The sequence below is a fragment of the Leucoraja erinacea genome, chromosome 2, assembly GCF_028641065.1.
Source record: "Leucoraja erinacea ecotype New England chromosome 2, Leri_hhj_1, whole genome shotgun sequence".
NCBI lineage: Eukaryota > Metazoa > Chordata > Chondrichthyes > Rajiformes > Rajidae > Leucoraja > Leucoraja erinaceus.
Genome location: NC_073378.1, coordinates 22,050,675 through 22,064,637, shown reverse-complemented (window position 1 = coordinate 22,064,637; position 13,963 = coordinate 22,050,675). Strand labels below are relative to the sequence as shown.

General features: G+C 43.2%; 1 protein-coding gene across 1 annotated transcript in view; it reads left to right on the top strand.

The window, feature by feature from the left end:
- The window catches only part of plxdc2b (plexin domain containing 2b), a 476,090-nt gene that overhangs the window by 246,263 nt on the left and 215,864 nt on the right, over positions 1-13,963 (top strand). The window contains exons 4-5 of the mRNA XM_055648826.1: positions 8,535-8,681; positions 10,809-10,878. Coding sequence (XP_055504801.1) covers positions 8,535-8,681; positions 10,809-10,878 — 217 coding nt within the window. The remainder of the gene's footprint in view (positions 1-8,534; positions 8,682-10,808; positions 10,879-13,963) is intronic.

Sequence of the window (13,963 nt, the reverse complement as noted above, 5' to 3'; positions counted from 1 at the left end):
TTAAAAGATATTTAAACAGGTTAACTCATAGAGAGGAAATGTATAGAGAGATCCATTGCAAGTGGAAAATGATGGAGGCAGGACTATTTTCCGTATTGTTCAACTGTACAAATCTATCAGTCTAAATATGAAGCCTCTATCACTTCACTGAAAGCAGAGCAAAATGTAGGCTATACCTTATGGTCGTTCGTGTCCGTAGGTTAATGGCAGCACAGTGGCACAGCGGTAGAGTTGCAGTCTTGCAGCACCAGAGACCAGGGTTTGCCTCTGACTACAAGTGCTATCTGTACGGAATTTGTACATTCGCTCCATGACCGCATATGTTTTCTCCAGGTGCTCCGGTTACCTCCCACATCCCAAAGATGTGCAGGTTTGTAGGTTAATTGGCTTCCGTAAATTGTCCTTAGTGTGTAGGGTAGAACCAGTGTACGGGTCATTGTTGGTTGGCACGGATTCGATGGGCTGGAGGGCCTGTTTCCTCGCTGCATCTCTGAAAAAAAAATGTCTGTCGATTAACTTGATTATGACACGCCTTTTATTTTTAAATGAAAGGGACAGAAATTAGTATCTTCCTCCTCATGGAATAAGGAAAGAACTGCAGATGCTGGTTTATACCAAAGATAGACATAAAATGCTGAAGTAACTCGGGTCAGGCAGCAACTCTGGAGAAAATGGATAGGTGACATTTCGGGTTGGGATCCTTCTTCCAAGAAGTATCTTCCTCCTGCTTATCGTTACAGTGCTTCACCTTGCTAACAGAGGCCATTTACCTTCTTTAATAAGTTCGAATCCCAGGAGAGGCACTCTGTCTTTCCAAACAGTGGCCTACGTGAGAATATTCAATTAATTTGGGAGAAGCTAGAATCTTTCATTCTTCAATTCCTCTCGTACAGGTTAGAGGTGATAAAGGTGTTTCCATCATGTCATGTTCTGCTGCTTATTCCATATGCTACATCAATTTCTTTCACAGAGTTATATGAACAGTCGGCTCTGGTGAAAAGAGTTGTTAAATTTTATTAGGACGAAATAGTGTGTGCTTTTGCAAGGAAGACTGCACATGACTTTAGGAAAGCCTGGGAGGTGGGTTATTGGTATTGATTTATTATTGTCATGTGAGCTGTTTGTTTTTTTGCTTCATTGTAGATTCATATGCCTTGAAATGGTTTGGGAGCAGTTGCCAAAGTAAGAAAAATACCAGGCAAATAGAGACAAGCTGGCTCATCAAGTCTGCTCACTGAGGGATTCACAACCGCTTACTCTATGCACCAGTAATGAACTAACTTTCTGGAGGGGATAAAACAACAGTTAATTCCCATGGCTAATGAGGAGAGAATGCTGGAAAATTCTTCTCTAACCTCACTAGCCAAACAAACCTACCCAGGAGGCACATCAAAGGTTTTTATTTCTACTGCGGACAAAATAGGCTTCGATTGACAGGAAGTTGGTTAACCAGCATTCGCGCATGGAAAGACACAAAGTGCTGGAGTAACTCAGTGGGTCAGAAGAAGGGTCGTGACCCAAAACGTCACTCAGCCTTTTTTTCTCCAGAGATGCTGCCTGACACATTGAGTTAATCCAGCACTTTGTTTTTAGATTAATTTATTTTAGTGGCCCTTCGGCCCACCGAGTCCGCGCCGACCATCGATCACTACACGCTAGCATTATCCTACACACTAGGGGCAATTTACAATCTTTCCCGAAGCCAATTAACTACAAACCTGTACTGTTTGGAGTGTGGGAGGAAACTGGAGCACCTGGGAGAAGCCCACACAGTCACAGGGAGAACATGCAAACTCCTTGTAGACAGTATCTGCAGTCAGGATCGAACCTGCATATCTTTCACTGTTAAGGGCCTGTCCCACGAGTATGCGACTCCATACAGCAAGCACGACCTAAAGGGCCTGTCCCTCGAGCATGCGACTGCATGCGGCAAGCGCGACCAAATCAGAAGCGGGGGCCGCGCGGAGGTCGAGTGAGTGACATGAAGTTCGAGCGAAGTCCGCGGGAAGTTCGCGCGTGACGTACGGTGTTGAGGCGGTGCGTACGGCGCTGAGGCGGTTGAGGGCAGGCCGTTGCCGCGGGAAATTTTTGAACACAGTCAGTTTTTCGAAGCCCCGCGCGATGTCGGGACCAGCTCTGCCCAACTACATACGGCTCCGGCGATCGAAGTGGGACCGGCCCCGCGAGGCCGTACGGCTCAAGCGACTACATTAGGTCGCGCTTGCCGCATGGAGTCGCTTGCTCGTGGGACAGGCCCTTTGGTCGCGCTTGGCGAATGGAGTCGCATGCTTGTGGGACAGGCCCTTAAGGCAGCAACTCTACCACTGTGCCACCATGCCACCTATCTATCATGTATAATGTATAAACCAGCATCTGCAGTTCCTTGTTTCTACATCGGTAAAAGGGTACAGGCTCGAAGGGCCAAATGGCCTCCTCCTGCACCTATTTTCTATCAGTCCACGGAATGTGCTCTTTCAACCTCTTGACAGACTAACTAACGTTATTTTCCCCTAAATGTTATTTTCCATCAAACCATCATCGACGATTTTCCAGCAACCGCTTTCTCATCACATACCTGATTATTTTTCTTCCAAACCTGTTAGGAGTAATCTTGCAAATTACCAATTTACACTTGACATGTTTCTGATATTAAATTTGATGTTTCATGACTTAAATGCAACCCTAAATTGGGAGTTGTTTGCATGAGACTTCCTGTTTCTTGCAAGGCGGTTTGTACGAAAATTGCTCCCTAGCAATTTCACATCAACAAATATTTCACAGCCAACAATGCATGATCTTCAAATTTAATGACTGGTTTAAGTACTCAGCCATCAAACAAAAACCTGTTGGTGCTGGAAATCTAAAATAGAAACAGAAACCTTGAAGGTTCAAGTATTCCGCTGATTTTTATTCTGAGGGCATGCTTTACATGCATGTGCTTCAGTGTCTAATGATATAAGATAGGGTTAGAATTTAAAACAGTACAGCACAGGAGCAGGGCTTTCATCCCACGATGTCGGTGATTACCATGATGCCAATTTAAACTCATCTCTTCTGCCTGCATGTGATCTACACCCCTCCATTCCATGTCCATCTGTCTGTCTCAGTCTATTAAATAATTATATTTGGGATTTGGAGGAAAAGGATGATGAGGTGCATAAAATGAGCTATAAATTGTTCTATACACTAATCGTTGGTATTGAAGGAAATTTTAATAAGGAACGAAAAATATATATGGTGGCACAGTGGCACAGCTAGTACAGCCACTGCCTCACCACGACTGAGACCCGGGTTCGATCCTGACCATGGGTACAGTCCGTGTGGGGTTTGCATGATGTGGGGATTGCATGGTTTTCCCCTGAGTGATAGATCAAAACGGTGATATTCAGTTTGAGAAATACCTTCTTCTCAACAGTCATCAGGCTATTGAACACGATAAACACTGACTAAACTACGAACTGCCATGGTTGCACTTGAGACCTTGGCCTTTATATTATCTTTGCATTACATTGTATATTTTTTATTGGACATTTATTTGTTTATCATAATATCTATTGAGTGTTGTGTTTACAAGCATGTCGTGTGGCTGCAAGCAACAATTTCATTGTTCCGTTTCCATACATATTATGATTGAATTGAATACTTTATTGCCACATGTGACAAGTCACTGTGAAATTTTTTGCTTCATACCCAAGGTATGCAAATAGTTGCCCATAAAGGGCACTTACAAAGTTACAAATTCCCCTCCCCTACGCCGGGTCCTCCATTGTCCATTGTTCTTCCCCCTCCCTCACTGCCAGTCCCCCCACACCGAGTCCTCCTTTATTCTTTCCCTCAGCAGCGACATTCTCATTTCACGTGAAAATCCTCATTCGTCGGTCAGCGCCATCATCGACCGCCGCACCAACCTCTCCATTAACGCTGCCGAGTCCTCTCCAGACGCCTTCATGGCGCCGACCCAGGCCCCCGCCACGGGCTCCGCAGACCCAGACCCGCCGTGGGCTTCGTCGACCTGCGCGGATCCACCTCTGACCCGTGAGACTCGGGCCCGCGATACCCGACCTCTGTCTCGTGAGGATTCAGCCCGGGGGGGGCCAGGGCCGCGAGGTTCCACTGCCGGCCCACAAAGCTCCACCTCCGACTCGCGAGGTTCCAGCCGGTGAGGCCCGGGTCACGAGGCACTAGCCTCAGCTTCTCAGCGACACCTCCGGAAGGCATCTGCCACAGCGGCACCTTCGGAAAGCATCTGAAAGATGTTAAAACACTCATGACTCTTAACGTGTACCAAGGTACATTTGTTTTCATATAACAAATCAAAGAATGCTATACATAAATACAATCAAATCAATCTGAAATCAGCCAGTATCCTGGCTTATGGAAGGACTGTTCAGAAACAGAAACATAGAAAATAGGTGCAGGAGGAGGCCATTCGGCCCTTCGAGCCAGCACCGCCATTCATTGTGATCATGGCTGATCGTCCCCTATCAATAACCCGTGCCTGCCTTCTCCCCATATCCCTTGATTCCACTAGCCCCTAGAGCCAGATAACAGAGGGAAAGAAGCTGTTCCTGAAACTAATGGTGCATGCTATTCATGCTTCTGGACCTTCTGCCATTTGGAAGTAAGGAGAAGAAGGAATGCCCATGCTGAAACTAATCTTTGATTATGTTGGCTGCTTTTCTGAAGCAGTGTCAAGTGTAGATGGAGTGAATGGTAGGAAGTCTGGTCTGTGTGATGGACAGGACTACATCTACAACAGACTGTGCTTTCTTGCGGTCTTGGGCAGACCTGTTCCCAAACCAAGCTGTGATGCAACCAGACAGTATGCTTTCTATGGTGCATTTGATGAAGTTTATGAGAATGTTTATGAAGACGTTTATGAGAGTCATTAGAGACAAGCCAAATTTCAAATTACCAAGGAGGAAATGTCAAATATTGGTCATAATTTTACGCTGAGAGGGCAAAAGTTTAAAGAAAGATGTGCAGGGCAATTTTATTACACAGATAGTGTCAGATGCCAGGTTGAGGTAAACTCAGACACAATAGTATATATTTGAGAGGCTTTTAGAAGGGCATAGGAATAGATGCAAGCATAGATGATTTAATTTGGCATAATGTTTGGCATAGACAACGCAGGCCGAAGGGCCTGTTACTGTGCTACATTATTCTATGTTTGATGTAAGTGTCATATTCTGGCCAAATCTGTTTAGTTTAATTAAGTTTAATTAGTTTGTAATTTTCATTTTATTTTGCACCATCTCTATTTACGATGAACATTATGTTAATTACTGTTTTGTGCATGCAAAGGCTATCATGAAAGCTGAGCAACAATAACCTACCAGACTTTTTTTTTTTAAACTATCTTTGCACACTTAAAGGAAAATGTGCACCTTATTATTTCAAAATCTTAACCATCAGACCAGACTTTCCCACCACTGGCTCCATCTACATTTCATGTTGCCTCAAAATAGGAGCCAACATAATCAAAGACTTGTCCCTGCTCCCATCCAGTTGAAAGTACAGAAGTTTGAAAGCGCACACCCATCAAACTCGGGAACAGCTTCTTCCCGTCTGATATCAAGCTTCTGAAAAATTATTTCATCAGCTAGGGTATTGTCTGATACACCTCTACATCATTGAGGACATAGACTGTCTATAGAACTGATGTGCCACAATGCTGGCACGTATTTTCAGCATTTTCTGTATTCTCTCCTTTGCTCTATCTATTGTTTTTTGAGTGTGATTTGAATGTATTTATGTATTGCATACTAATAAATATATATATATATATTATTTTATATATATATGTATATTATATATAATATATTTATATATTGCACATACACATACACATACACATACACATACACATACATACATACACATACACATACACATTATACATATACATATATATATATATATGGCATGCAAAAAGAAAGCTTCTCAATCGAATTCTCAACCCAATTGCTCCTCACAAGCATGTCACGGAATATCACATTGCCTCCATCCAGCTTTCCCCTAAAATATTCTATCTTCTTGAATCTATCTATATACTTGTCCTCTTCCGGTTTGCTTCCCTCTGAGTGAAGCAAGAGTGGGACCGGGAGCTACTGCGTCAGGCCGAAAGCTGAAGGTGCAGGGTGAGCAGAGTGCAAGCAGCGTCTGCAACGACCACCACGCACCCCTTCCCCCAATCCCCTCCCCACCCCCCCCCCCACACCTCCTACCCCACCCACACCCATCCCCCTCCACCTCCCTCCACTCACCCCCTCCCCCACACCCCCCCCCCCCACATCTCTCTCCCACCCTACTACCAGTAAGGAGCTTTGCATTTTTTCAAGCTGAAAAAGCAAATCTGGTGCATACTGTAGCGAGTCTTTTAACTTACACTTGAATGCAACATTTATGCTTTACATTGGATTAGGTATGAAAAAAGTTAGGCTAACTTCCATTCCTAACTACTCCTCAACAGGTGCTGCACATGAATGATCTTAGTATATACATGTATTAAAATCAGATTATAATTCATGCTGTTATAGTGAAAAAAAAACATAGAAAGAAGGCAAGAGGAGTCGCACTCCCATCACTATTCTGCACAAATAAATTAATCAACCTTACCCTTTGACTATAGAAACAAGATGAAAATAATGCCACATATTCCATATATGGTTCAATGAAATTAAGATATATATGTAAAACGTATATATGGAAACAGGCCCTTCGGCCCTCCAAGTCAACACTGACCAGCAATCTACCAGCAACCAATTCTATCCTACACGCCAGGGACAATTTACAGAAGCCAATTAACCTATAAACCTGCACTTCTTTCGGATGTGGGAGAAACCGGAATATCCAGAGAAAACCCATGTAGTCATGGGGAGAATGTACAAATTCTGTACAGACAGCACCCGTAGTCAGGATCACTCATTTTAGGTCACGGGTCGGATTGGGCAAAATGCGACTTCATGCGGTCTGGATCAGTTGTGCACGCACGAAGGGATCCTTTCCATTAATAAACCATTTGAAATTGAACATTAGCAGACACAAATGTAGACCTAACTAAACACATTGTAAATGTAGGCTACACAACTGCACCTAATTATTTATTGATTGCTTCCAGCAATCAAACTCAGACAATGAATACAGTTAGCCTCCAAGTTTTATTGAAGTGAGGGTGCGTGTGTGCCAGTGTGTGTGAGGGTGTGTATCAGTGTGTGTGAGGGTGTGTGTGAGAGTGTGTATCAGTGTGGGTGAGAGTATGTGTGAGAGGGTGTGTGCCAGTGTGTGTTATGTTGTGTGTGAGAGTGTTTGTCAGTGAAGCGGCGACAACACCCGGAGTGAGCGGACATTCAGAGACTTGGTGACGTCCGGGGAGCAATTCCCCCCCCCCCCCCCCCCCCCCCCCCCCCCCCCCACCCAGGAAGCGGGTCGGCCCAGGTGCTCTGCCAAACTGGAGTCCGGGGGAGGTGAGGGATAGTGACCTGGGGGTCTTCGGAAGGTGAGGATCAGTGACCCGAGAATCGGGCATCGGAGCGGAGCCTTAGCCCGAGATTCATTCCCGTGGCTCCAGAGGATGCACTGACGCCCCCACTAACCCAGTCCGCTCCTGGCTCTGGGTCGGGGTCAAAATTCCATGAGGTGTGGACAGAGCGGGTGAGCGTGAGAAATTTGTGATCAGCGTGAGAATTTCGCAAATGCGTGAGCCTCACGCTCAATGCGTGAGAGTTGGCAGCCCTGTAATAGGAATCAAAGGGGCAACATTTTCAAACGGATGGTGATGGGTATATGGAACGAGTTGCATGAGGAGGTAGTTGAGGCAGGTACTAAAGCGGCATTTAAAAGACATTTGGACAAATACATGGATAGGAAAAGTTTAGATGGATTTGGGCCAGATGCAGTCTGGTGGGACTAGTGTAGATGGGGCAACTTCATCAGCATAGGCAAGCTGGACTGAAGGGCCTAGTTCTGTGCTGTTTCTGACTTTATGACTGAAAGAACCAATTCACTGGCTGCAGATCATTTGAGGCAAAAGTTATAGTCCTCTATAAATACATGTCCTTTCTCCACTGATCAACTGAGTATCAAATTAATTCTCAATATTTTTATCTAATCTAATCATTATCCTTATTTAATAACCAACCTGACCTCCCGGTGGCTCAGCACTTCTACTTCCCCTCCCACTCCGTATCCGACCTCCCGGTGGCTCAGGAGCTGTCTCCTCGCCTTCCTCTGCCCTCGGGCTGTCTCCTTCCATCCCTCAGCCTTCGGGCTCCTCCTCTTTCCTTTCTTCTCCCCGCTACCCCCCCCCCCCCCCCCCCCACCCTCCATCAGTCTGAAGAAGGGTTTCGGCCCGAAATTTGCCTATTTCCTTCGCTTGATAGATGCTGCTGCACCCGCTGAGTTTCACCAGCATTTTTGTCTACCTTATTTAATAATATTGTGTCTGAGGAGTTGTAACCCATCTGGATGATGGATAATGCTTGGTTTTCACATTATTAAAAAGAATGTCTTTCTTGTTCATATATTTGCAGGAAAATACAGACCATAATTACTATACATCAAGAACTTATGGGCCGGGGGATGCTGCTACAAGTGAACTATGGGTAAACATGGAGAAAATGGAAAAAGATAAAGTGAAGATTCATGGGATTCTATCCAACACTCACCGGCAAGCTGCAGTAAGTGTCACCTATTGAAGCTCAATAGACTGTTTCCAGATTAACACAATTAATTCATTCGTGTTGTATTAGCTCGGTGTTGTAAAAGCTTCACTTCATTGCAAGAATTATATTTGCAAATTAATCGGCAAACACACAAGATGACAGATATTAGAGAACTAAATATATGAAATAAGGTGGGTGGTGTGGAGTTGGTGGCCATAAATCAGTTAAGATCTCCTTGAAAGGAACATAGAAACATAGAAAATAGGTGCAGGAGTAGGCCATTCGGCCCTTCGAGCCTGCACCGCCATTCAATATGATCATGGTTGATCATCCAACTCGGTATCCTGTACCTGCCTTCTTTCCATACCCCCTGATCCCTTTAGCCTCAAGGGCCACATCTAACTCCCTCTTAAATATAGCCAATGAACTGGCCTCAATTACCTTCTGTGGCAGAGAGTTCCAGAGATTCCCCACTCTCTGTGTGAAAAAAGTTCTCCTCATCTCGGTTTTAAAGGATTTCCCCCTTATCCTTAAACTGTGACCTCTTGTCCTTGACTTCCCCAACATAGGGAACAATCTTCCTGCATCTAGCCTGTCCAACCCCTTAAGAATTTTGTAAGTTTCTATAAGATCCCCCTCAATCTTCTAAATTCTAGCGAGTACAAGCCGAGTCTATCCAGTCTATCCAGAACAACAAGCACCTTCGGCTAAGTGGATCAATATAGTTCCTGTGTAAAAGAGGAATGGAGTCGAGTTGAGATTACTTAAATGTTGGAAAAAAATAGTGTTCCGTTTATTTATTTATTTAATTATTGTCACGTGTGCCGAGGCACAGTGAAAAGCTTTTGTTTGCGTGCTAACCAGCATATGTGCCATTATCAATAGATTGCTACAGATATGGCAAGTTTCAGACTTGGATTCATATCTAGACAATGAAGAAATGGTGGAGAGGAAAGAGATGAGTTGTTTGAGGCCACATATTTTTTGGGCACAATTCTAGATTTTTAAAAGTTATTGTTGTATATTGTAAAATTATTGGGTGCGCAGCTGGTACATGCGACAGACCCAGGTTCAATTCAGACCTCAAGTACTGTCTGTGTGGAGTTTGCATGTTCTCCCTGTGACTGTGTGTTTCTACTGGCTTTTCTGGTTTTCTATCACATTCCAAAGATAAGCGGGTTGGTAGGTCAGTTGGCCATTGTAAATTGTCCTGATTGTGCAGGTGCAAGGGAGATTCTGGAGATGTTGTTGGGGAAAGGATGCAAAGTGGTGGCATAAATCAACATGTCAGGCAACATGTCTGGAGAACATGGATAGGTGACGTTTTGGATCGGGACCCTTCCTCAGGTTCAGATTATTTTGTTGGTAATATGGGGAGAATTAAAAAAATACATGATTAATGTTATATTCTTATAAAATTCTTAAGGCTAGATGCAGGAAAAATGTTCCCGATATTGGGGGAGTCCAGAACCAGGGTGTCACAGTGTAAGAATAAGGGGTAGGCCTTTTAGAACAGTTGTTGTGAATCTGTGGAATTCTCTGCCACAGAAGGCAGTGGAGGCCAATTCACTGGATGTTTTCAAGAGAGAGTTAGATAGAGCTCTTAGGGCTAATTGAATCAATGGGTATGAGGAGAAAGCAGAAAGGGGTACATATTGGATGATCAGCCATGATCATATTGAATGGCGGTGCTGGTGCGAAGGACCAAATGGCTTACTCCTGCACCTATTTTCTATGTTTCTATATTAATGTAAGTGGGTGCTTTAGGTTCAGCATGGACTCGCAAGTTATAGGAGTAGAATTAGGCCATTTGGTCCATCGGGTCTACACGGCTGATCTCTGCCCCCTAATCCCATTTTCCTGCCTTCTCCCCATAACACGTGACACCTATTCTAATCAAGAATTTGTCTATCTCTGCCTTAAAAAATATCCACTGAAATCAGTGGGTTGAAGGCCATGTGTCCATGCTGTATGACGCTGTATGCAGTATAATAAGCAAACTATATTCCCACACGGGTTCGGTGCTAGCATTCTTTATACTCGGCATAGAAAAATAGTATCAATGAAACTTAAGTGATGCTACTATGGAAAAAAAGTGAATTCATTTATTATTGACATTACGTTTTTGATTGCTTCATACAGAGAGTAAATCTGTCCTTCGATTTCCCATTTTATGGCCATTTTCTGCGAGAGATAACTGTAGCCACTGGCGGTGAGTCACTTTTATATTTTAACTGAATTTTTCAGCTGATAATAATGCGAGTAATATTGGTTGTGTTTGAGGTAGATTTTATGCACATTTGTTTAAAGTATCTATACTCCAGTTATTATATTGCTCTGGAGATATTGCCTTGGTTTTGTGGTGGAAATTTGTTTTCGATTTTGCGATAAATTGTGCCTCTTTTCATATTAATAACTATTTTCTAAATGAACTGATTTTGCTGCACACAGACAGCTGTGGATGCCATGAACATGTCCTTCTCCAGTTCTTTAGTACAATATTCTCAACAGTCATGATGAATAAAATATGTGCAGAAATGCACGCCTGTGAAGAGAATTAAAATTCAGGATGAATGACCACTAAACCCACTTACCCATCCCTGGATGTTCAGTAGCACTAAACGCACAATATGCTGGCCTTGGAATTTTGGATGTAATGTAAATGCAGCCATGATATAGTGCATTTAGTATGACTGATCTCAGATGAACCCTTGATCAAGTATAGCTAAATTGATTTTAATTTTTCATTGTTTTAGACCATTTTCTGATTAATTATTTTCTCTAGTGTTTCTAAGGATACTTAAAGTCCTACAATTCACCAGGTACTGGCAGCATTCCAAGTACCTTAAATAAAAGGTCCATTTTCAAGACTAGAATATTTATGGACTATTTGTTGGTGTAATAGAAGGCGGCAAACAGGGATACCATCAAATAATCAGTGGATATATACAGGGATTTCCTGGCTTATATCAGTTCTGTTCGGGAAATTGTTCTGTGAGAGAAATCTCAGGAGTTTGTTTGCACTTGAGACAGATGTATGCTTATTGTTTATTTTCATATTAGATGTTAAATTTTATCGTTTCCCATGCTATCATGTGCTGTGCACTGTGTGAATGTAATATATTTTGCAAAAAATAAAAAAAAGATCATGGACTAAATAAGAAATTGAGAAATAAAAAAGTAAAAATAAAAACTCAGGAATTAAATGGGAAATTTATTGCACATTAGCCTCACACAGTTTAATTTGGAAATATTCTTGCTTGAATGGTTATATGAATGAAAGGGTCGAGGTGTATAATGAGGTTAGAATGTTGGTTAATTAGAGTAATGGAGAAGCAGAGGATGGTTGTGTTGGTTCTGCTGAAGTTGAAGGCAATGGTGGCCATTCAAGCTTCACTACCAACTTGCCCAGGGAGAATGACACAATGTCCATTGTATTTGTTATAGATAGCTTAGTAGCATGACAGATCATCTTAGACAATCGTTGGTGAACCTGGTGACATGGCAGTTAATCCTCTAAAGACATTACAATCATTGACATGGCCAACTATTTTTCTGTGAACCTTTCTGACTGTCAACTCTTGCCTCTTATACCGCATACCATCCTGAAACAATTATAGATACATAGAAAATAGGTGCAGGAGTAGGCCATTCGGCCCTTCGAGCCTGCACCGTCATACAATATGATCATGGCTGATCATCCAACTCAGTATCCCGTACCTGCCTTCTCTCCATACCCCCTGATCCCTTTAGCCACAAGGGCCACATCTAACTCCCTCTTAAATATAGCCAATGAACTGGCCTCAACTATCCTCTGTGGCAGAGAGTTCCAGAGATTCAACACTCTCTGTGTGAAAAATGTTTTTCTTATCTCGGTCTTAAAGGATTTCACCCTTATCCTTAAACTGTGACCACTTGTTCTGGACTTCCCCAACATCGGGAACAATCTTCCTGCATCTACCCTGTCCAACCCCTTAAGAATTTTATAAGTTTCTATAAGATCCCCCTTCAATCTCCTAAATTCTAGCGAGTACAAGCCGAGTCTATCCAGTCTTTCTTCATCTGAAAGTCCTGACATCCCAGGAATCAGTCTGGTGAACCTTCTCTGCACTCCCTCTATGGCAATAATGTCTTTCCTCAGATTTGGAGACCAAAACTTTAGGCAATATTCCAGGTGTGGTCTCGCCAAGACCCTGTACAACTGCAGTAGAACAACCATGCTCCTATACTCAAATCATTTTGCAATGAAAGCTAACATACCATTCGCTTTCTTCACTGCCTGCTGCACCTGCATGCCTACTTTCAATGACTGGTGTACCATGACACCCTTGTATCGTTGTATCTCCCCCTTTCCTAATCGGCCACCATTCAGATAATAGTCTACTTTCCTGTTTTTGCCACAAAAGTGGATAACCTCACATTTATCCACATTATACTGCATCTGCCAAACATTTGCCACCTCACCCAGCCTATCCAAGTCAACTTTCAGTCTCCTAGCATTCTCTTCACAGCTAACACTGCTCCCCAGCTTTGTGTCATCCGCAAATTTGGAGATGTTGCATTCAATTCCCTCATCCAGATCATTAATATATATCGTAAATAGCTGGGGTCCCAGCACTGAGCCTTGCCGTACCCCACTAGTCACTGCCTGCCATTGTGAAAAGGACCCGTTTACTCCTACTCTTTGCTTCCAGTCTGCCAGCCAGTTCTCTATCCACATCAATACTGAACCCCCAATACCGTGTGCTTTAAGTTTGTATACTAATCTCTTATGTGGGACCTTGTCGAAAGCCTTCTGAAAGTCCAGATATAACACATCCACTGGTTCTCCCTTATCCACTCTACTAGTTACATCCTTGAAAAATTCTATAAGATTCGTCAGACATGATTTACCTTTCATAAATCCATGCTGACTTTGCCCAATGATTTCACCACTTTCCAAATGTGCCGCTAACCCATCTTTAATAACTGATTCTAGCAGTTTCCCCACTACCAACATTAGACTAACTGGTCTGTAATTCCCCGTTCTTCTCTCCCTCCCTTTTTAAAAAGTGGGGTTACATTAGCTACCCTCCAATCCTCAGGAACTACTCCAGAATCTAAAGAGTTTTGAAAAATTATCACTAATGCATCCATTATTTCTGAGGCTACTTCCTTAAGTACTCTGGGATGCAGCCTATCTGGCCCTGGGAATTTATCGGCCTTTAATCCATTCAATTTACCCAACACCACTTCCCGGCTAACCTGGATTTCACTCAGTTCCTCCATCTCATTTGACCCCCGGCCCCCTGCTATTT